Below are 24,105 nucleotides of genomic sequence, written 5' to 3'. Positions count from 1 at the left end.
GGCTTTCTACAGAAAAGAAAATAAAACTTGAAGGAAGTGAGTTGCAAAAACATTGCAGTAGCAGTAGCAGGGATAGTAAAAGTGGTTGAGAATTTGAGGCTTCTGAGAAACATGGTTGTTTTTCATCAGATGATTCTCTTTTTTACCAGGGAAAGCCACTGTTTTACACCTGTTCACACCATGACTGTTCCTACTGTTCTTTCAGATATCCTGATTAATTTCCTAAAGGAAGTGGCTGCTGCCGCCCCTGCCCTGCCATTTTATTACTATCACATTCCTGCCTTGACAGGGGTAAAGAGTAAGTACTGCTTCTGTTGATATTTCTTTCCTTCCAACTCTCACATCTTACCCTGTTATGCTAAGAAACTCCACTCCATCCCACCCTACCCCATGCTGCAAAAGCACACCACCACTGACTGGGCAGTTCCAGTTGTTTCTAAATGTCACTCTAAAGTCCCAACCCTTATCAATCATTCACACTGCCGTATAATGGAAGTTGTTAGGTATGAAAGGAAATTTGATCTCTGGGCACTTGTAGCACATACCTTTCATCTCTATTACACACACATCCCTTCTTCTTATTGAGAAGACATGAGTTTGTAAGCCTCACTAGGACAGGAGTGTGTCTACCTTGAACCTGTTGTATTCTTAGTGCCTATAGCACACAGGAAAGTCCTCTGATCTCTTCCGACTTCTCTTCTAGCTTTTCTTTTATTATTACTGTATTTCTCCAGAGAGAAGGGTTTTATAATTAGCTGAAATTTCTTAGATTATTTTTAAAATCCCACTCTTTTCTAAATTCCATAAAAGGAAAAATGGAGGCTGTACTTTTTAAATATTCTGAGGAAAAAAAAAACAAAACTGCTTTTCCTATTCTCTACTTTCATACTTAGCAAACTCAACGCAAAACATTTTACCTCTGGCCACCAAAATGTGTGTGGGCATTTCTCCCCACCAACAACCAATTCTTCATCAGAGACGAACTGGGTGTCCTCTAATTGGATTCAGTTCTGACACTGTCTGCTGGAGTTAGCATTGGATCCCACAGGTTAAGGGCTAGTCCCACAGGACTGCCCCCACTTCAGTGCCAGTCTCAAGTCCCAGGTTGTGGCCTGTACTTCCCACCAGCTGGCTATAAATCAGGGTTGCAATTACCTCCTCCTTGGGTTCAATTAATGTGCTACAGCAGTTCACAGAACTCAAACACTTTACTTACTATTGCCCATTTATTACAAAGGAAACAGATAAACAACCAGAGAAGAAGAGATGCATCGGGTAAGATATGTGAGAAGCGGCATGGAGTTTCATGCCCTCTCTGAACAAGCCATCCTCCAGGCACCTTCACGTATTCAGCAACCCAGAAGCCCTGTCCTTTTAAGTTTTTATGGAGGCTTCATTATATAGGCATGATTGAGTACCTCATTGGCCATGGGTGATCAACTCAATCTTTAGCCCGGCTCTCCTCCCCAGAGGCCAAGAGTGTGACTGAAAGTTCCACCCAAGTACATGGTTGGTTCCCCTGGCAACCAGCCGTCATCCTGAGGCTATCTAGGCGATCTAGCCATCAGTAAACTTCATAGCATACAGAAATATACATATCACTTTGGAGATTCCAAGGGATTTAGGAGACTTGTGTCAGATGCTTCTGTCTCTCAGGAAATTACAAAGGTCTTGGGAGCTCTGTGTCAGGAATCAGGGTCAAAGACCAAGTATTAGAATAAAATATTCTCCTAGGACCCCTGTCTACAAGGTTTTGGGTACTTTGTCTCAGGAACCAGGGACCAAGACCAAATATATATTTACACTTCACAAATATCCATCTACTGCCTTCAAGGAATGGGAAGTTTACGATTATAATTGGACAAGCACATAGGAGCTGCTAGTCAGGGACCAGTGATTATGCCTAGTCTGCAGTCAGTTCTGGCTGACAGCAGCATGTGGCAGCTCACTGCAGATGCATGGCACTATATGAGATGTTATTTCCTAGAGATGTGCAGATTAATAAGGCACTTATTATTTTGAGCAGTTCGTGCTGAGGAGTTGTTGGATGGGATTCTGGATAAGATCCCCACCTTCCAAGGGCTGAAATTCAGTGATACAGATCTCTTAGACTTCGGGCAATGTGTTGATCAGAATCGCCAGCAACAGTTTGCTTTCCTTTTTGGGGTGGATGAGGTAAGTCACCCCCTAGCATGTTGCAGCAGGTCAGTTCCCTCCAAAACAATTTGTGTAGCTATATAGTCGCATCTCTTCTCTTTCTCTTTTTTATAAAAGTGAATATTTTTTGTTTCTGATTAGCAACTGTTGAGTGCTCTGGTGATGGGAGCAACTGGAGCAGTGGGCAGGTAAGCATGACTCATTTTTCCCAATGGTTATAAAGTCCCCCAGAAAGGCATTCATCACCAAAGTAGCTGTATTTCTTGCATGTGTATCCTTTCTAATAAAAGTTTCCTTTCTTTTCCACATTCTTCCAGTGAAAGGGAATTAAATAGTGCTTAGCTGTTTGTTAGAAATTCAGTTGTTGGACTGGGCATGGTGGCTCAGCCTGTAATCCCAGCACTTTGGGAGGCCGAGGTGGGCGCATCACTTGAGGTCAGGAGTTCAAAACCAGCCTGGCCAACATAGTGAAACCCCATCTCTACTAAAAATTTAAAGAAATGGGCCAGGCACAGTGGCTCACACCTGTAATCCCAACACCCGCCAAGGCGGGTGGATCACGAGATCAGCAGTTTGAGACCAGCCTGGTGAAACCCTGTCTCTACTAAAAATACAAAAATTAGCCGGGCGTGGTGGCGGGCGCCTGTAATCCCAGCTACTTGGGAGGCTGAGGTAGGAGAATCACTTGAAACCAGAAGGCAGAGGTTGCAGTGAGCCGAGATCGCGCCACTGCACTCTAGCCTGGGCAACAAGAGCGAAACTCTGTATCAAAAAAAAAAAAAAAAAATTAGCCAGGCGTGGTGGCAGGCACCTGTAATCCCAGCTACTCGGGAGGCTGAGGCATGAGAATCACCTGAACCCAGGAGACAGAGGTGGCAGTGAGCCAAGATCAAGCCACTGCACTCCAGCCTGGGTGACAGAGCAAGACTCCATCTCAAAAAAAAAGAGGAAAAAAAGAATTCAGTCATTGTTTACAAGCATCTGTTGCAGTTAGGGGTGAGACACATGAGCACATGAATTGAGCACACGCACAGGACCTACACCTTAGCAGCAGCTGACCCTTAGTGCTATAGACCCTGGTGACCAGTGTCTCAAGGATGGACTCACACTTTGTGAGTTCTATCTTTGTCAGAACTTATTTGGTTACAAGTAACAGAAACCCATTTAAACTAGCTTATGTACAAGAAGATATATTATTATAAAATACTGGGAAATCACATAGAACCTAAGAGGAGGACGTACAACCAGGCCTCAGAGAAGATGAAAGCCAAGAACTGCAGAATCTCAACAGCCAAGGCAGATTATCTTCCATATGTGGTTTTTTGGAGAGACTCACCTCCACATCTTTCTGCACATCTCTTTATTTCTCTTCTCTCTCTCTCTATCCAGATGGGCTTTCTCTGCTTCAGCATGCACATGGCCAGTCATGGCTGCCCAAGCGTGGCATCTCAGGACATCATTAGATAGCACTACCTGGGCAAGTGTCCATGTCAGGTCCAACCAGAAGCATGTGGCCCAATGCCTACTTAGCAAAAGACAGGCAATTCAATTAGCATGTCCACTGCACATGTTAACCTGATTCATAAGAATATGCTTCCAAGCAGATTGAATGAAATGTTTGCATTAACTGAAAGGTACCAGGGGAGCAAAATAACATTTATAACATGTCTTGGTGAGCCTGGCTGTGAGGAAGAGTGACTGAGTTGAATAACATAAATGGCTTGTTCACCAAGCCAAGATGGCCTATGACAGCCATTGTAACTACAGGGGTATTTCTACTGAGGAAATTTGAATGCTGTATTTGCTGACCATATGTATTAATTCATTCTCACATCGCTATAAAGAAATACCTGAGAAATTTATAAGAAAAGAGGTTTAATTGGCTCACAGTTCTGCAGGCTGTGCAGGAAGCATGGCAGCGTGTGCTTGGCTTCTGAAGGAAACTTTCAATCATGGCGGAAGGCTAAGCAGGCACATCCTACATGGCCAGAGCAGGAGGGAGAGGAAGTGAGGTGCCACACGCTTTTAAATAACTGGATCTCACGAGAACTCACTATCGCGACAACAGCACAAAGGGGGATGTGTTAAACCATGAGAAACTGTCCTGTGATCCAGTCACCTCCCACCAGCCCCACCTCCAGCACTGGGGATTACATTTCAACCTGAGATTTGGGCAGGGACATAGATCCAAACCATATCACCATTAAACCTTTTTCTGCCTGGAAATTCTTACTTTTTTGGCTCCTGCTTTTTGTCCTCCATACTAGGCATTTTAATTCTGTCAACATAATCTATAAGCAAAGTACAGTTGGTTAGACTTCATTTCCCCCTAGTTATAATCACCTTTCTGTTTAACCAAGGATACACCTAAGACGATTGGGATTCAAATGTTAGTATTCTGAAACTCCTCAGACATTGTTCTTCCTTACTCTATTGCCACAAGATAACATGAGCTTCACATTCCTGGAATCCCTTGCTGTTGACCCTGGTTCTATATATACAAGTCCAACAACATTTCTGTTATTGGTACATCAAGATAAATACATTTTCTGATACCGACTTACTATGAGAGAAGGCATTTGAATTTAAAGAACTTGGGGAAATGTCCTTACTATGAGTTTCTATAACCTTCTACCTTGCTGGTTTCTCTAAGAATTCAATGACTTAAGATATTTATCTTTATAGGTAGAGTTTTTTAAGTCCACAAAAATATTTTGTCAGATCAAATTCTCACCTTCATTTTTGTTGAATTGTTATAGAAGACAACATGAAGCAATGGAAAGTGTTCATGGAAACTCTGAAGCCCTTCTTTAATCAAAATAAAAACCAGGCCTACCTTGCAGGGTTTTACAAGGATTAGACACGATTTATGTCAAGCACCTATAATATAATAGGCACTTAGTAAATGATCCCTCATTTTATTATCATCATTATTAATATTACTATCTAGAAACTAGTCTTTAAGTAATATACACATTAGCAAGGAATATAGGTAATTTGTTGGGATTTGCCCCTATTTTCATGGTGTTCCATCCACCCAGTTTTTCAGCATAAGGCTTTTAGGACTCACCTCAGATGCTACCTTTTATCCACAGTTCTTGTCTAGCATTGCACCTGTGTGTACCCTAGGGCAAGAGCTGGCCTCAGTTGCTTCCTAACAAATACACCTCCATCTTTTTCTTCTTTATCTTTTTTCTGCTTTTCTTCCTTTATCCCCTTTTGCCTGTCTTCCTTCTCTGCAGTACTGCTTAGTATTGCTGGAAAACTCAGAACTGAAGACAGTCTGATCCCCTAACAGAAGGACCCAAAAACAGACTTTAGGAGGACTAGGTGTATTTTTTCCCTTTTAAACAGCACAGGGATTTGAAGATCTGGACCTTTCCTGTTGAGTTATTGAACCTGCAGTATTTGTTATTGTCTTGCCAGTACCTATAACTACCTGGGAAAAAAGACAAACCAGATGTTGGAGGCTTTTGAACGAAAGGACTTCTCTTTAGCCCTGAACTATCAGGTAAACGTTTTCTTCCCTTCCCATAAATCACAGCCTTTTTTCTTCCCCACTTGAGGATTCTTTTTCTTCTCTCTACCATGCCTACCCTCATTAAAATTGCCCAGCCACTTCTTTCTTTACCTTTCTTCTGTTTTGTACTTTTTCTTGTTTAAAACTAAAGCTGTCCCCATTGTCTGTGTTCCCGACATGTCTAGTCAGGACAGGACCCATATGGGGATGGCTCCTCTCTTCCTCCTAGAAAGGATCTTATTTTTACTCTATCTTCAAAGTACTTTTGTGACTATAATATAATGGTCATAGATTTCTGGGAAAATGACCACAGGCTGTCCCCTTGAGGACATCACACCAGAGTTGTCACAGAATATGAGGAAGCTATGAAGATGGTAACCTAAAATGGGGAAGGCTTCATTCAAAGTCAGGGCAGGTCAGTCTTGTCCACCCTGGAAATGTGCTGAGAACTAGGAACATCCACCAAGAAGGAAATAAGAGCCTAGTGGGTGATCCAAAGTAGATACAGGATTTGAGACAGGAAGGAAAAACCAGCAGAAGCTGATATGTTGCAGGGAAGACCTCAGAGGACATAGTAGCTGCTGTGAATGTTCCATGGAGGACAGCCTAGCCATCAGGGAAAGAAGAGCCTCAGTGAAGGGTGGAACAGTCTCAACAACTGGTTCTCTTTTATTTAGAGATAGGGTCTTGCTCTGTTGCCCAGGCTGGAGTGCAGTGATGTGATCATGGCTCACTGCAGCCTTGAATCCTCCTGGGCTCAAGCAGTCCTCGTGCCTCAGCCTCCTGAGTAGCTGGGACTACAGTCATGCGCCACCATGCCCAGCTAACATCTGGTTCTAACCTATGGTTCTAAAGTGTAAATGGAATGAATTGGAAGAAAGTAGGGTGGACATGAGAGCAAGACTTTTGGGGTCTGAGAGGCATGAGGATTTTCAGGATAGTATAAGTGGTTGAGAGGGGTATCCCAAGAAAATAAGTGGGAATGGAAAGACAGAAGCAAGATTGGAGCAAGTGGTTGGTCCTAATAAAGCTTGTCTGTGGGATCTTTCTGAACAGGACAGGCTGCCATCAGGGTAATCAGAGATTACAGATCAGAAGTACAAAGTATCCTGGGGGTTAAAGGAAGTGACCTGCAGCCCCAACCCAAAGAGAACATGAAGAAGCAGAATCCAGAGTGGTTAATTATTCCCTACCTGTAGGCCTCAAAGTTGAGCCATCATAAATCTACTTCCTCCTCAAAGTTTAAATACCATATGTAATATTCGCCTTTGTCTATCCTCAGACCAAGTGAAGCTAAGAACAGGAACAGGGTAGGGATCTAGGAAGCTATGCCAAATAAACTAAACATCGACAAGACTTTGGTTTAGATAAGGGTAAGAAGAATGAATTGTGCAGACTCTGCCATCTCCTTGCATTGATGGTTCCCCCCACCCTGCCCAGTTTCCTAGAAAAGGTTATTTCTGAAAATTCTAACCTGTTCTGAGAAGAACAGGGAAATCATAGATGGAGTAGACTGAAGCAACTATAATGCTGACCCTTCCATTCAATGGCTTCTCTTATTGGTTAATCCAGTCTCCGTCTTTTTTCCCCTCTTAGTCCCACTCTAAATAAATCATCCCATTGAAAACAATGTTGGTAAGGAACTTAGTTGACCACATTCTCTGTTTCTTCTTAAGAAAGCACGTGTGAGTGAGTCTTATTTACTCAGTACATAATTTCAGTAAAGGTGGTTTCTGCTCTTAAAGAGCTTTTAGTCAATTGAAGCAGACAAAAAGTTAGGGCTAAATTTATATCATTCACTTGAATGTACTTAAGTGCCATCTGTTATATTTACATGAGTGAAATTACACATGTACAAAGATATTCCTTGCAGCTTTGTTTGTAACAGCAAAAGATAAAAACAGCCCAAATATTCATCCATAAGGCAATGGTTAAATACATTTTATTATGTAATTGAATTATATATAGCTCTTAAAATGAGATAGCTTTATGTATTCTGACCTGGAAAGATCTACATGCTATGTTAAATGGAAAAAAGCAGCAAAGTATAAGATAGTAAATGTAATGTGCTATATTGTTCATGGGGTAGAACATATATGTTTGTAAGTCTCTGGGTATTAAAATTTTATTCTACATTAAATTTTATTTCTAGTATACAGTCAATTAAAACAAATATGTTAAGCATTTTGAAAAATACTTTTAAATATAAAGTAAAATGTTATTGAAAATGCATCTCTTAATAAGATGCATGAGGCTCTAAGGCTGGGCGCAGTGGCTCATGCCTGTAATCCCAGCACTTTGGGAGGCTGAGGTGGGTGGATCATGAGGTCAGGAGATTGAGACCATCGTGGCTAACATGGCGAAACCCCATCTCTACTAAAAATACAAAAAATTAGCTGGGCGTGGTGGCAGGCGCCTGTAGTCCCAGCTACTTGGGAGGCTGAGGCAGGAGAATGGCATGAACCTGGGAGGCAGAGCTTGCAGTGAGGCGAGATCATGCCACTGCACTCCAGCCTGGGTGACAGAGCGAGACTCTGTCTCAAAAAAATAATAATAAAATAAAAATTAAAAGATGCATGAGGCTCTTTTTTTTTTTTTGAAAATTTAAGTTTCTTGTTTAATATTAGGGTTTTTTTGCTTTAGTAATAAAGCATAATCCAAATGACATGACTTTTTTTTGTAATTTTTAATTTTTTTTAATTTTTTATTTATTTTTATTATACTTTAAGTTTTAAGGTACATGTGCACAATGTGCAGGTTAGTTACATACGTATACATGTGCCATGCTGGTGTGCTGCACCCATTAACTCGTCATTTAGCATTAGGTATATCTCCTAATGCTATCCCTCCCCACTCCCCCCACCCCACAACAGTCCCCAGAGTGTGATGTTCCCCTTCCTGTGTCCATGTGTTCTCATTGTTCAATTCCCACCTATGAGTGACAACATGTGGTGTTTGGTTTTTTGTCCTTGCGATAGTTTACTGAGAATGATGATTTCCAATTTCATCCATGTCCCTACAAAGAACATGAACTCATCATTTTTTATGGCTGCATAGTATTCCATGGTGTATATGTGCCACATTTTCTTAATCCAGTCTATCATTGTTGGACATTTGGGTTGGTTCCAAGTCTTTGCTATTGTGAATAGTGCCGCAATAAACATACGTGTGCATGTGTCTTTATAGCAGCATGATTTATAGTCCTTTGGGTATACACCCAGCAATGGGATGGCTGGGTCAAATGGTATTTCTAGTTCTAGATCCCTGAGGAATCGCCACACTGACTTCCACAATGGTTGAACTAGTTTACAGTCCCACCAACAGTGTAAAAGTGTTCCTATTTCTCCACATCCTCTCCAGCACCTGTTGTTTCCTGACTTTTTAATGATTGCCATTCTAACTGGTGTGAGATGGTATCTCATTGTAGTTTTGATTTGCATTTCTCTGATGGCCGGTGATGAGGCTCTTTTTTAAAAAATCAATTTGTCTGGAATCCGTGGATGAATATTACTTAATGCTAGGATAAGTTGAGGTTCAGCATCAATACTAGTTTTGTTTTTAGAGAAATAAGTGCTACAAAACTGTGTTCATGTAAGTTAGATAATAATGGAAGGAGTTTTGTTATAGCAGTGTCACCCAGTTCTTTGAACATTTTTTGAGTCATATGCCAAAAATCACAGAATGCTTTAATGATTTTCAGCTGAAACCTGAGTAGCAGTGTAGAAAGCAAATCATAGAAAAACCTCTGATTTTTGAGAGGACTTATTACCTATTAATTAGAGGAATCACTGACCCTCTCTTTATCAATACCAATACTGACATTTTTATTTGTATCCCAAGGCAATGATATAGAAGGCATGTCTTTATTTTTTTTTCAAAAGTAGAAAAGACTGTGACAGGAGAAACAGAAAAGAACAACCTGCACCTCCATTTCATGCAGATTCTTATGCTGATCAATTTTAGAAAACAGCATTTATGGAAATTGAGGATCTAGAAATTGATTCCCATAAATCTTAGCCTTGGCCACGTGCTCCTTAGGCATCCTGGATGGTGCCCCAGAGCTTATATGCACCCGAATTTGAAAACCACTGCACTAGCTGATAAGTTTACCTATGTAAGCCCGATGGATAAGGAGTGTGATTCCCATCTTTACTCTCTTGTAGAATTCCATCATTGAAGCTTCTTTTCTGCATTGGCCCATTCTGTAAAGCCTACATGTATGAAAAGATCTTACCTAAGCCTGGATGGATCCCAGCCATCTTCACTTGGCTATTTTTCTCCACTCTGACAGACCTTCAGTAAATGAAGGTGTGCAGACTTTTTAGGGTTTCTGTAATTTGACTTCTACATTATTTACATTGTTTACACAGTTCAATAATACTAACTATAGATATGTTTGTTCTTTTCTAGTTTTGTATCCAGAGATTTATCAACTTTGTTGTCAAACTAGGTAAGTGCCACCCATCTTCTGCTTTGCCTGCTGCTGGAGACTGTAAAGAAAATGGAATACCATCACTTACTCTGAGGGTTCAATAAGAACACCTTTTAATGGTCTGTTGCAAGCAGAGTTCTGTTTCCCTTATTAACCCTCGGGGCCAACCATATAAAACTGTGAAATAAACCTAGTTGGAAAATCTTTGGCAGCCTTCTCCATTTTAGCACATACCTACCCCATTTTCCATTCTTTCTCTCCTAAACCATCAGCACTCCCTCCCTTTACTTGTCTCTGCTCATTAAAATTCTACTACTGCATTTAGGTTGATTTCAGCCTAAGTGCTTGGAGGAAGGCAGTCTAAATACAGATTTTACTAAATTGTGAATGACTGACAGCTCTCCCAAGAGTATTTACAATTTAAACAGAGTTTATTAACACAAGTAAGCCTAAATGGATGGAGGTTTGGATAATATGACAAAGTAAAATTGGGGAGCAGTCGTGGGGAGAAATACAGTGAATTTGAGTAGAGAAACCTCTCCAGAGTGTCTTAAATCTTCTATAACAAATGACAAATGCCACTATCCACTCTTCTGCAAGAGATTGGCCCTTGGGCCAATTGAATCTGCGTTAATGCAGGAAAATTTTTAAGTTTATTTTTGGTAGACCTCCCTGCTCTCTGTCAGAGTCCTGCATAATTCTGGCAACTCCTCCCTCTCCCCCAAGCACCTCTTCTGTGTTATGCCCCTCATTCTTGCAGGGTTCTCAACCCACTCTCTTACTCCTTCAAGGACGTTTCTGTTTGTTTTTCCACTTTCATGATTTTTGCACATTTGTGTGCTGCCAGTGCTATGAACTACCTATTATTGTTCCATTTCTCTAAGCAATGTTTTCACAAAATTGTGGGTTTGGTGTGATAATTATTATGTTCCTAAAGTACATTAAAATAGGTATTGAACTGTTAAAATTTTAGACAAACTAAAAGATTGATGTGTGTAGTAGTCCCCCCTTATCTCAGGGGATATGTTCCAAGATGACCAGTGGATGCCTGAAATTGCAGATAGTACGAAACCCTATACATACTATGTTTTTTCCTGTACATACATACCTATGGTAAAGTTTAATTTATAAATTAGGCATAGTAAGAGATAAACAGTAACTAATAATAAAATAGAACAATTATAACAATATACTGCAATAAAAGTTATATGACTATGGTCAGTCTCTCTGTCTGTCTCTCAGAATACCTTATTATTTTTGGACTGCAGTTGACCACAGGTAACTGAAACCATGGAAGGTGAAACTGCAGACAAGGGAGGCCTACTGTATATTCAATCATGCTAATATTTTCCCTCCCAATGCTCAGTTTTTTCTGTAACTAAGTTAACTTAGCAAAAGAAAGTTAGTTCTTCTATCTTGAATCTGAAAGCAATAGCCAGCTAAGAAAACAAATTACAGACATTTTAGAAGATGGGGATTGGGGATTATGATGGATAATTATTAGTTATGCTTTTTACATATTAACAGTGTACCTGATCTTCCATCTGCCTCTCCAATCTGAAGGCTTTGTCTTTCTTTAGTTCTGAAAAAATTATCTGTTATCTGTAAAGAATGTTTTGACTACATTTACTCAAATCTCTCATTCTGAAAGTCTATTAGTTGTATTTTGGATTTTCTCAATCTGTATCTCAATTTTTAAAAACATTTAACATATCTTTCTATGCTGTATTCTGGATTGTTTCCTTAGATCTACCTTGAAAATCACGAATTCTTTCTTTAGCTATGTTTTTACTGTTTGATTTCCCTAAATATATATATTTTTTCAGTATTTCTTGTTGTTTTATACTCTACCATTCTTTACTTCTCTTAGGCTATGGCTTCTATTCCTTCTTTTATCTCTGAGAAGTCTGTTTCAGAATTTTCTGTCATCTACTCTCAGGATGTGAGTTTTGTCATTTTTGAATGTGCTAGTTCTCATGCTGCTGCTTTTCCTCATGGGTTTTGTAATTTTTAGCTTTGAGCTCATGTTCAGAGACTGTTGTTTTCTGGGTAACCCATTGAACATTAGGTTGTAAGGTGCCCTATCAAGTGAGTTTACATTTGCCTCTGCTAGGACACTGTAGTTCCACCAGTTCGAACCAGTCTTTGGGTTAATTTCTTAGTATAGTACCTATACTAAGTGTGTGACGTACATTGAGATCCAGCATTCACCTTTGGCTCAGGCTTGAGATTTCTTTCATGAGATCTGTTTCCATCCACAAGCCTAGTAGAAGTCAAGCTTTCTTCTTTATCCCCAGACCAGTGGGCTGGGTTTTTTTCTATTGCTTTTCATAGAAGGCTGACTACCAGTTTTATATAGGTAGTTTAATTCCAGCTTCTCACCATGCATAGATCTAAGGCTTCATTTTCCTTTCCCATCCAAGCTGTATAACACCAGCATGAAAACAGCAGCGTTGAGTCATAAGCCACCTTAAGTACTGCATTTCTCAGGGACTTCCTAAATAAGCTTAAACTAAATTTCATCCTGGCAATAAAGTCCTACCTCCTTTGATCAACAATAGTATATTCCTAAATCAGATTATCCTCAAGGGCTGTTTGGCATCAGCTTCTCCTCACCCTTCTGACCTCTTTATTCCTGACAACTTTGGCTTCTCCTTCTTGGGTTTAAGATTAACCTTGAGTCTTTGTTTTCTTTTACTGTGATCAACTTTTAAAATTTTCCATTGCTTCTATGTGTTTGAAGCAGGAAGAGAGATTTCGAATGATTGCTCATCTGTCATATTGACTAGAAATGTTCCCATCTTTTGTTTTAATCTTATCCTGTTGTAGTAGTTGCTGTTAGCATATGATCTCCTTCTTTGGGATTTTTGTGGAGAGATAGACGGTACCAGTCATGTTTCCTCATTTATTTTTCCCGTCTAGGTTTTGGAGTGTCACAGACCAAAGCCATCATGACTCTGGTCTCTGGGATTTCAATGGGCCCACCCCGGCTTCCACTGCAGAAAGCCTCCAGGGAGTTTACTGATAGTGCTGAAGCTAAACTGAAGAGCCTGGATTTCCTTTCTTTCACTGATTTAAAGGATGGAAACTTGGAAGCTGGTAGCTAGTGCCTCTCTATCAAATCAGGGTTTGCACCTTGAGACATAATCTACCTTAAATAGTGCATTTTTTTCTCAGGGAATTTTAGATGAACTTGAATAAACTCTCCTAGCAAATGAAATCTCACATCAATCAACAAGCATTGAGGTACCTATTGTGAGCCTTAAAAAGTCTTATTTTGTGAAGGGGCAAAAACTCTAGGAGTCACAACTCTCAGTCATTCATTTCACAAATTTTTTTGTGGAGAAATTTCTGTTTATATGGATGAAATGGAATCAAGAGGAAAATTGTAGTTGATTAATTCCATCTGTCTTTAGGAGCTCTCATTATCTCGGTCTCTGGTTCCTAATCCTATTTTAAAGTTGTCTAATTTGAAACCACTATAATATGTCTTCATTTTAATAAATATTCATTTGGAATCTAGGAAAACTGAGCTACTGCATTTAGGCAGGCACTTTAATACCAAACTATAACATGTCTCAACTATATACAACTCAAAATACACCAGCTCATTTGGCTGCTCAGTCTAACTCTAGAATGGATGCTTTTGAATTCATTTCGATGTCACCACTTTTCGCTCTTCAAAAACACTGGGTCAGGTGAGGACTTGTTTCAGTTCCTATAACTAAGTAAAGGGCGGCTTTCTCATAACAAAGGAAAAGGTCTTCCCCAAAGATGAATTTAAGTCTCCACTTCTTTCTATACAGAAAACTCAAAACTCAAAGTTTCAAAGAACCAAAGGGCTCTTCCTCTAGGCACCACAAACTTCCCCTTCCTCCACTGAGAAGACTGTCTCTCCCGCAGGACCCTGAATTATTGAAATTGAAGGCCGACTTCCTTTCTGCAGTGAGCCCAGGGGCTACTGTTATTATCCTGTCACACTTGCAACTAGTTACTTTTGTTTAGTAATAGAAGATTTGGGGAGGACCCAAAGGACTCACAACTTTCTCTCCATACCTCCTTTTACTCTTTTCTTTCTGTGTAATGTATAAACAACTGTTTAATCTCCCCTCTAACAAACCTTGATGTAAGTTTTCTGATATCAAAATATATTGACAGTTAACCCTTACTGATTTTAAACTTGACTATCCAGTCTGTTAATTACCTAAGATTTTGTTTTCATTTCATCTCTAATTGTTTTGATCATTGGCAGAGAAAGAGTATTTGAAATTCATATCAGTTTTGCTCCTTATTTTAATCTCTTTGAATTAAAAATAAAATATTTTCAAAATGCAAATTTGAAATTATAAGTAGACTTCAATTATCTTTGCTAATCCTCTCTTTAATTAGTCAGCTAGTTAAAAGTTGTTATATTCATATATCCTCAACCCTCTTTTTGCCTTTGTAGCTGTTAATTTCCTGAAAGAAGAAAATGAGTTTTTTGTTAGTTTTTGGTTCTGAGGATGTGATATCCTTACTTAATGATACTAAAGCCAGATTTAAATTTTAAAATTAATTCTTGGGTATCCAGTAACCAAAGAACTATTTTTCTATTTTTGCTTTTGTGAAGTCAATGCTTAGAGGATTTTTAAGATGGTTAGTGAGCTTTTGTGAACATAAAGAGAAATATGATTTTAAAATGACCAGGTCTGAATTTAGCTCTGTTAACATCCAGTAGCTTAGAAATGAATATCATGGCCAGGTGCGGTGGCTCATGCCTGTAATCCCAGCACTTTGGGAGGCCGAGGTGGGCAGATCACGAGGTCACGAGATCGAGACCAGCCTGACCAACATGGTGAAACCCATCTCTACTAAAAATACAAAAATTAGCTGGGTGTAGTGGCGCACGCCTGTAGTCCCAGCTACTCAGGAGGCTGAGGCAGGAGAATCGCTTGAGCCCGGGAAGCGGAGGTTGCAGTGAGCCAAGATCGCGCCATTGCACTCCAGCCTGGTGACGGAGCGAGACTCTGTCTCAAAAAAAAAAAAGAAGAGAAAAGAAATGAATATCATATAGCAGTAGGCTATTAATAGTGCACTTAACAAGTAAAATTTTGGAATACTATGAACTTACCATTTCGTTTATAATCTATTCCTAAATTGTTTTTAACATTAAAACTACAGTAATGGCATGTGAAATATTTCATTCAACACGGTACTAAAAGCTGATTTCCAACCTCTTTGTTTCAAGATAGAAATCTGAGATCAGTCCACTGGGGATGGTTGGAGGGACAGGAGTGATTTTAGGAATTGGTTTTACTTAAGATCTCTCTTGCCAGGTGCAGTGGCTCACGCCTGTAATCCCAGCACTTTGGGAGGCCGAGGCGGGTGGATCACGAGGTCAGGAGATCAAGACCATCCTGGCTAACACAGTGAAACCCCGACTCTACTAAAAATACAACAAATTAGCCGGGCGTGGTGGCAGGCGCCTGTAGTCCCAGCTACTCGGGAGGCTGAGGCAGGAGAATGGCATGAACCCAGGAAGTGGAGCTTGCAGTGAGCCGAGATCGCACCACTGCACTCCAGCCTGGGCAACAGAGCAAGACTCCGTCTCAAAAAAAAAAAAAAAGAAGATCTCTCTTGGGTTTATTGAAAGATGTAGGAAAATGCCATGGGGGTGAGGTGGAAGTAGGGTTGGGGGGCAGTGGGAGTAATGTATATTCTTTCCTAGAAAGGGTATTTGCCACAACTTGAGAGAAATTTCTTCTTTCTGATCACCTAAAGGGCACGGAAATCCAAACTCTTAGGAGGCTGATGTCTGAGGCTGGGTTGAGGGGCTTTGCAGAGTGACTGCAACCCAAGTTTAGGTACCCACCTGGGCTCACCAAGGCTTTTCATACAGAGGAAACGGAGTGAGATCTACAAACCCATCAAATCAAGTAGAGGAAACAACACATCCAAGCCATTTAACCATTTCCTTATCACATGCTGACTCAACCCTCAATTTCCTCCAGTGGAAGTAAGAGGGAAACTTGGAACCAAAATTATGCAAATAGCAGAGCTAAGCCCCAGGTAGAGGCAGAGCACTACCTCACACTTTGTTTCTGGGACTGAGAAATGGCTATCTGGGTGGACAAAAAAACCCAAATCATAGTTTCTCTGTGAACCCCCTTGGTGACTCTTAGGAAATTGTTTGATACATAATACATTTTAGCATGTTAAGTTACACAACTAGAAGGAAAACCTTAAAGCATTTTCTTAAGTCTTAATCACACAATTAATAAATATAATGGAATGGATTCAACAAAATACATAAGAGAACTATATCTAGCAGGATGTGTTACCTTTATCTGGAGACCAGTTACAAAGAGTGTTCAAGTTCTATTCCAGCGGGACCACCTAAGAAGATTATACATCAATCACACATTCACTTCTGATATATTTTCTCTGATATATTCTGCTAGAATGCCCTTCATGAATATCAGCATCCCACATTTGAGCCAGATGTTGGGTTAGGCCCTATAGGCACAGAAATTGTCACAAATGCCAGCCTTTGGTGTGAGAGACAAGCCTTCTCATCTATCAGCAAGCACACATAACAAGGTTATCTTTGAGGTCATGGGGAAGTGGGTTCCCACAAGCGGGCAAGTGCATCAGCATCTCAGTATGGTCTACAGTCCAAGAACAGTTTGCACCATTTTAAGGTTATCCTACCTCAGGTAGAAGGAGGTGGGATAATGACCACATACTACATTCTTGAGAATCCTCAGACTAGGGTGAAACAAAGTGATCCACCCTCAGAGCTTGAATGAGTGGACACATTTAAAGCATGTTAGAGTGGCAAATAATATTCACAGGCTGTATTAGTTCATTCTCATGCTGCTAATAAAGATGTATCTGAGACTGGGTAATTTATACAGGAAAGGTTTGCCGTTCAGCATGGCTGGGGAGGCCTCAGGAAACTTTACAATCATGGAAGAAGGGGAAGCAAACACATCCTTCTTCACATGGCGGCAGCAAGGAGAAGTGCTGAGCAAAAGGCACCCTTGTAAAACCAGCGGCTCTCGTGAGAACTCCCTCTCACGAAAACAGCAGCATGGGAGTAACCACCCTCATGATTCAGTTAACTCCCATCAGATCCCTCCCATGGCACACGGGGATTATGGAGACTACAATTCAAGATGAGATTTGGGTAGGGACACAGCCAAACCATAACACAGGCCTAGCTAGTCTTCAGGTTGCAGTTACTATCTGAATTCCCCTGAATATTGGCCAACTAGTACTGTCCTTTTCCTAAGGTAATAACCTCAATGAGGTCTGACTTCCCAATTTGAGCAGAACTCCAGAATCATTCAGTTAAAATACTAAGTATATTCTGCCTTTTGCTCTTTCATTTGTCTATATAGAACTGTACCTATCTGTATGTCTTTCAAGACCCTTCAATATGGCCAGAGGAAAGTGGTGGGGGATGGAGGTGCAGAAGAGGGACCAATTTCCACAAGGTAGTGAGAGGGGGCTTCTCTGGGTCCATTAGACTTAATCTGACATTAGAATGTTGGAAAGAAACCAGTCAGGTGAAGAGTAGCAGAGGGTGCATTCCAGGTGGTAGGACCCACATATTTGACAGTTCTGAGCCATGGGAGAGTCTGGAGTGTGAAAAACTGAACAGAAGCCAATGAATCAGAGCTCAGACACCAGGGAGAAAGAGTAGGAAGTGATTAATTTAAAGGGACTGCAAAGGAGCCAGCTCCTGTAAGGTGTTGTAAGTCATAGGAACATTAAACTCACAGTGTTTTTCTGTGCTGTAACTTTAAGTGCTATAAATTTAGAGTGTAAAATAACTATAGGCCCCCCCTAAAGACTGAAAAATTAGTACAGAAGGAAGAAAGTTTACAACAAGCCTTCATTACATTACAGTTTGTAAATAAACTGTCTTTATTATTTCAACTTGTTGATATAACCTTGTCTCTGGAAAAATTGATTTTTTTGGTCTGAAATTGTTTAGTTTTCTTGGGTTTACACAGAATGCATCATGATTTTCCAGTTAAAATATTATTTTCATTTAGTGGCTTTTCACTTAGCAGTAGGGTTTTCAGGAGTGAATTAAACATAATAATGACGAAAAGGTATATTTCTATTCAGTAGCAGATAATTCTAGTATCTAAAACATTTATATATAATTCTGTCAGTTTTCTTTTTCTGCTGGCACTCAACTCATTGGACTTTATTTGTTTTTTAAAAACAGAGACAGGGTCTCACTATGTTGGCCAGGCTGGTTTTGAACTCCTGGCTTCAAGTGATCTCACACTTCAACTTCCCAAAGTGTTGGGATCACCCACATGAGCCACTTATACCCTGTCACTCATCAGAGGTACTTAAGATCCTCACCTGTTTTATGATTTTTTGAACTTGAGCTTATGTTCAGTGGAATTTTATAGGAATTATTTGAGGTCTGGATAGAAGAATATTCCACCAAAGAGAATATAATTTTAATCCTTCTAAGTGATTTATCTCTGCTGACTAATAACCACTTTAAATAATTGGCTTGAGGTTTTTTTGGGTATCAGAGGAAGTGAGTCTTTTTTAATTCTACCTAGCATCTAGTTTTTGATAGACAAGTTTCCTTATTATACCCCTTTTCTGGTTGGTTTGGTTTTTCATTGTTGCTATTGTTGTTCACTTTTCACTGAAGATATAAGGCATTCTGGCTTATGTGTAGGTCTCCTCTCAGCCTCTGCATGTTGGGCAGTCTCTTTTGTCTCCTTTCTCCTAAGCCCCAATGCAGCTTTTATTAAAAGGAAGCTCTAGTTCATTAAAAATCAGCAGACCCTTTCAGGGTAGGTGCTTACGTCAGGGTTCTCTTGCCTCTCTGGATTCATTCATTCACTTCATTTATGTTTACCTCTAAAGCATTTTCTTTCTTGGCAGCACAGCAATACATTTTTTTTTTTTTTTTGTATTCAACATTTTCTGTTATTTTTCAATGGTAAGTTTATTTAGGGCATCTCCATTTTTTTCAAGCTTTTGGAATCTGTTGCTTTCAATTACTCTTAAATACAGCAGATTTATATTTTGCTACAGGTTCCACTCTGAGTCATTTTTTCTTAATAGATTATTACATCCCATTTACCTTTATCGAAAATCTTTCTAAAGTAGTTTGTAGACGGAAACATTAATTTGTTCAGGTAAATAAATACAGTAATTCTATACCAGTATCCAGTAAGAAATTACAAATTCTAGATATGTGAAACTAATTAACACTGGAAAAAAGTAAAACCCCATAACCTTATAGAAATGTGTTGTTCTTGTGGTGGCTCATGCCTGTAATCCCAGCACTTTCAGAAGCTGAGGTGGGAGGATCAGTTGAGGCCAGGTGTTTGAGACTAGCCTGGGCAACATAACAAGACTCTGTCTCTACAAAAAGAAAAGAAAGACATGTATTAGTCTCAGTTAAAGCATGTATAAAGCAAGCAACAAAAATGCTCAAATATACAAATGCATGGGTAAATAAAGCCCTGAACCTTAATATGGGAACCATAAAAGCAAATGTGAATATGGCATTTCAAGACTACATAACTAAGAAGCAAGCCAAACTATAAAATAAATTAATTCCTGTAGAATAAATACAGAGAAAGCAAATGTAACTGTAAAAATGGAACAAAACACATTGCAAAATCCTGTGAATGTGAATAGATTTCTTTATCGCCATAGAACTTGTAGATTAACAAATGGTTCAAGAAGAACTGGCACAATGGAGACAGAAAAATGACTTCCAATGTTACAACTGCTTATAGAAAAGACAAATATTCACTTATACATATGTACAACAAGCAATAAAAAAGGAAGAAGTCTAATAGAAATTGGCTTTTGAATGACCGTAATTATTAACAAGAAAATAATTTTAAAAGTATTAGATAGGTTCTTTTCTTCATTCTCAAAATCTAGACTACCATTTCTGCTGGAATCCAGATTATATACTTCATCTGTGTCACTCATTGCATTAAAAGAGTCATCAGTCCTTTAAACCAGCGGTCCCCAACCTATTTGGCACCAGGGACAGGTTTCGTGGAAGACAATTTTTCCATGGACCAGGGGTGTGGGAGGGACGGTGTCAGGATGAAACTGTTCCACCTCAGATCATCAGGCATTTTCTCATAAGGAGCATGCAACCTAGTTCCCTTGCATCTGCAGTTCACAATAAGGCTCACACTCCTATAAGAATCTAATGCTGCTGCTGCTGCTGCTGCTGCTGTGACAGGAAGCGGAGCTCAGGCGGTAATGTTTGCTCGCCCTTCGCTCACTTCCTGCTGTGCAGCCCTGTTCCTGACAGGCCATGGACCAGTACCAGTCTGCAGCCCAGGAGTTGGAGAACCCTTCGTTAAAGAGATCAACCAACTCTTCAATATGTTAAGGTTTATGTGGGTAATTATATTAGAGGAGAAAAGGCTCTGGTCTTGTCCTCTTATAAGGGCACTAATCCCACCATGGGGGCTCTACTGTCATGACCTCATCTAAACCCAGTTATATCCTAAAACCCCCATCTCCAAATACCATCACATTGAGGATTAGGGCTTCAGCATACAAATTTGGGGGAGATACAAATATTCAGTCCATACCTGCATATGGATGGTGGTTGGAATATAGGAAGAATAAGACTCTCCAGGTAGAGGGTATATAGAGTGCTAAGAACAGAACCTGGGTGTGACTTGCAATTGGAGTGCACACAGAGGAAGAGAAGTTGAGTAGAAGTCTAGATGGAGTGATCAGAAATATGAGGGCAGAACCATGCTCAAAGGAACTCCAAAGGTCTTAAATTTGAGCGACAGTGGTACTCAGAGAACATTTGCCTTTGGGAGTCTCATCTTGGAGGAGAAGATATCTTTGTATCTCTTATTTCCCACCAAACTAAGTGAACTGTCATCAGTTATTTCTGGTCAAAAAGGTAAATGTGAAATGTTAAGTAGTCCAGTTGAAGCAGACCTTTCATTATTTGATCATTGAGTGACCTATAGCCTCAGTTCCAAATTCTTAAGATAGGGACAAAGTTACCTGTTTTATAATAAAGCTTAAAAAAAAATTCCCTACCCTGCTCTGTCCCACTTGACTAACCTCTGAAATCTCCTAGTTGGTCAGCTACCGGGAACAGGTAATGGTTGTGTTGAAATCGGCCCACTTTCCATACTTTTGGGACATGTTTTAAGGCTTCATCTGCAAATGTTAAGATCTTAGACAGTGCTAGTTGCCAAAGGCCACCTACAAAGGTAATGCCAGTCCTCGGACCCAAATCCCAGGGGACTCTAGGTCTCAGGTGCAGAGCCTAAATTAAGAACCAATTCAGTAACAAAATTCTCCTTAATCCTTGGAAGCTAAAGATCCAGCTTTGAAAATGTATTTCCATATAATATATTGATACTTTTGTTGTGCTCATTATATACTATAAAACACTTGCAATTCATTTATGCTAGTTGAGTCTCTTTATTTATTTATTTACTTATTTTGAGATGGAGTCTCTGTCACCCAGGCTGGAGTGCAGTGGGATGATCTGAGCTCGCTGCAACTTCTGCCTGCCCCCCTCCAGGTTCAAGCAATTCTCCTGCCTCAGCCTCCTGAGTAGCTGGGATTAGAGGCACCCACCACCTTGCCCGGCTAATTTTTGTATTTTTAGTACAGACGGGGTTTTGCCATGTTGGCCAGGCTGGTCTCGAATTCCTAACCTCAGGTGATCCACCTGCCTTGGCCTCCCAAAGTGCTGGGATTACAGGCATGAACCACCACGCCTGGCCTTGTTGAGGATTCTTGCATCTATGTTCATCAGGGATACTGGCCTATAGATTTTTTTTCTTGTGTCCATATCTAGTTTTGGTATCAGGGTAATACTGCCCTCACAGGATGAGTTTGAGAAGAACTGGTATGAGTTCTTCTTTAACTGTTTGGTAGAATTCAGCAGTGAAGCCATCAGGGCCTGGGCTTTTCTTTGATGGGAGACTCTATATTACTGATTCAATCTCATTACTCATAGTTGGTCTTTTCAGGTTTTCTATTTCTTCTTGGTCCAATTTTGGTAAGTTGTATCTGTTCAGGAATTTATCCATTTCCATTTGGTTTCCAATTTGTTAGCATATAGTTGTTCATAATAGTCTCTAATGATCCTTTGTATTTCTGTGGTATCGGTTTAATGTCTTCTAGGCCCCTGCTGCTTTCAACACCCTGAAGGGTACAAAAAAAAAAAAAATTAAGGTCTTTCCTTCAATGATTTTATTCTTAATTAAGGAGAACAATCACATGAAGAAAATAATGAGTAAATGCTAAACTATGTTGTTCTGATTTTAAGAATGACAGTTTTAAAGGGAGTGATCACTATCAGCTAGAAAGATTAAGAAAAACATAAGGAAAGAGGTGAAAAATAAAGATCCATAGATATAATGAGCCCAGATAATTGATTAGCCTGGATTCCCTGGAACAATCCCAGCTGGAAATGTTTTGTATCATTACCTTCATGGGAAGCACTGGAGTTCAAAATTTAACAGTGACTAGTATAATAATTAAGGATACAATTATTCCAAAGACTTGGAACACAAAAGGTTATCCAATTTAAACAAAAGCAATCTTGCAGATTTTATTCCTACCTTAAAGTAGTTTGCTGAGCACTTACAGTAATGTTCCAGGCACGGCAAGGAGCGACCTGCGTTAGCCAGGCAGAATGCCCGCCTTCACTGAGCTTATTTCTTTCATGGTTTTTTGTTTTTGAGACGGAGTCTCGCTCTCTCGCCCAGAAAATGGCGTGATCTCGGCCCACTGCAACCTCCGCCACCGCCCCCGACCCCGGGGTTCAAGCAATTCTCCTGCCTCAGCCTCCCGAGTAGCTGGGATTGCAGGAGCCCGCCCAGCCACCTAAGTAGCTGGGATTGCAGGCGCCCGCCCCCATGCCCGGCTAATTTTTGTATTTTTTTTTTAGTAGAGACAGGGTTTCACCACGTTGGCCAGGCTGGTCTCAAACTCCTGACCTCAAGTGATTCGCCCGCCTCGGCCTCCCAAAGTGCTGGGATTACAGGCACCGCGCCCGGCCAGTTTATTTCTTTCAAGAGACACTGGCATTCAGACTATCTGAATCAATCCGGTAACTACGCCCACTGAACACCTACTACGTGCCAGGTATTGAACTAAGCCCCCCTTCATATGCCATCTCATGTAATTATCTCAACAACCCTACCAAGTTAGCAGCAAGGTTTCCAGTTCTGTCTTCGAAGGGAACCTCCTCTCACCGGAGATCCCTATGACAGACACTGCGAAATATTTTGCTGCATCAGAATGGTACAGGCCGTCAACTCCCTAACATGCGCAAAAGCGGGTAGCCGATTATCCAGGGTAGTGGATTATCCAGAGTAGCAGGTCGGGCGCGCTGCCCGCCCAGCTCAGCCCATCTCCCTAGCAACGAAACCCTTCCGCGCCGCGAGGTGGCTGAGCCCCGCCCCCTCCATTGGCGCGCCCTCGCCATCCCCCGCCCCGGCACGCGCTCTGCGCATGCGTACGCTCGCTGTCCCCGCCCCCTCGCGCCGCGGTCGGAGCCATTTCGCCGATTCCTCCATGCGAGTAGCTGTGCGTTTCTCTGTTGTCTCGGTAGAAGGCCAGAGTCACACACGGTCCTAAGAGCTGCGCACCAGGAAGCGAAGGCTGGTAAGGGAGAGACGTTCCGGCCACCGTGCGGAGCGGCGGGGTCGCGGGCGGGCGGCGTGGACCATGGCTCCGCAGCCGGCTTTGTTACGAAGCGCGGGCGGCGGCGGCGGCTGGGGGTGGGGGAAGGGACGAGCCGCCAGCGGGTCCCCGGATTGCGGGTTGCGTGCGCGCCTCACCGCGATGCGCTTGCGCCGTCCGGGAAGCCTGTGGCCCCCCTCCCCTCCCCTCCGCCCAGCGTTTCCCGCTGCTGCCTCTAGAAGCCAAAGCCCGCTTCCTCCTCTGGCCTGCGTACGCCGGGGCGCCGGGGCACCGCGGCGGCTGAGGGAAGGGGGTGCTTCGCCTGTGG

At 41.1% G+C, this 24,105-nt stretch overlaps 2 protein-coding genes and 1 long non-coding RNA gene across 13 annotated transcripts in view; 2 read left to right on the top strand and 1 right to left on the bottom strand.

Annotated features, from left to right (window-relative positions):
- NPL (N-acetylneuraminate pyruvate lyase) overlaps positions 1 to 14,445 on the top strand; it is a 41,270-nt gene extending 26,825 nt beyond the window's left edge. For 10 of the 11 annotated variants that reach the window (XM_054455607.2, XM_054455566.2, XM_054455576.2 and 7 more), the window contains 6 exons: positions 206 to 298; positions 2,027 to 2,175; positions 2,299 to 2,345; positions 5,584 to 5,668; positions 10,088 to 10,127; positions 13,032 to 14,445. In XM_054455607.2, coding sequence (XP_054311582.1) covers positions 206 to 298; positions 2,027 to 2,175; positions 2,299 to 2,345; positions 5,584 to 5,668; positions 10,088 to 10,127; positions 13,032 to 13,216 — 599 coding nt within the window. In that variant the 3' untranslated portion in view covers positions 13,217 to 14,445. The remainder of the gene's footprint in view (positions 1 to 205; positions 299 to 2,026; positions 2,176 to 2,298; positions 2,346 to 5,583; positions 5,669 to 10,087; positions 10,128 to 13,031) is intronic. The other variant, XM_054455631.2, reaches the window with a different exon arrangement.
- A 3,542-nt stretch (positions 14,446 to 17,987) lies between these two features.
- Positions 17,988 to 23,795, bottom strand: LOC129016278 (uncharacterized). The gene is made up of 2 exons (XR_008494768.1): positions 22,712 to 23,795; positions 17,988 to 22,292 (listed from the first exon to the last, which is right to left on the bottom strand). It is a non-coding gene; the product is annotated as an uncharacterized LOC129016278 (long non-coding RNA).
- The window catches only part of DHX9 (DExH-box helicase 9), a 49,032-nt gene continuing 48,529 nt past the window's right edge, over positions 23,603 to 24,105 (top strand). The window contains exon 1 of the mRNA XM_054455475.2: positions 23,603 to 23,759. The gene's annotated coding sequence lies outside the window, so the exon portion shown is untranslated. The remainder of the gene's footprint in view (positions 23,760 to 24,105) is intronic.

This window comes from Pongo pygmaeus, chromosome 1, assembly GCF_028885625.2.
Source record: "Pongo pygmaeus isolate AG05252 chromosome 1, NHGRI_mPonPyg2-v2.0_pri, whole genome shotgun sequence".
Lineage (NCBI taxonomy): Eukaryota > Metazoa > Chordata > Mammalia > Primates > Hominidae > Pongo > Pongo pygmaeus.
This window is presented reverse-complemented; position numbering and strand designations above follow the sequence as displayed.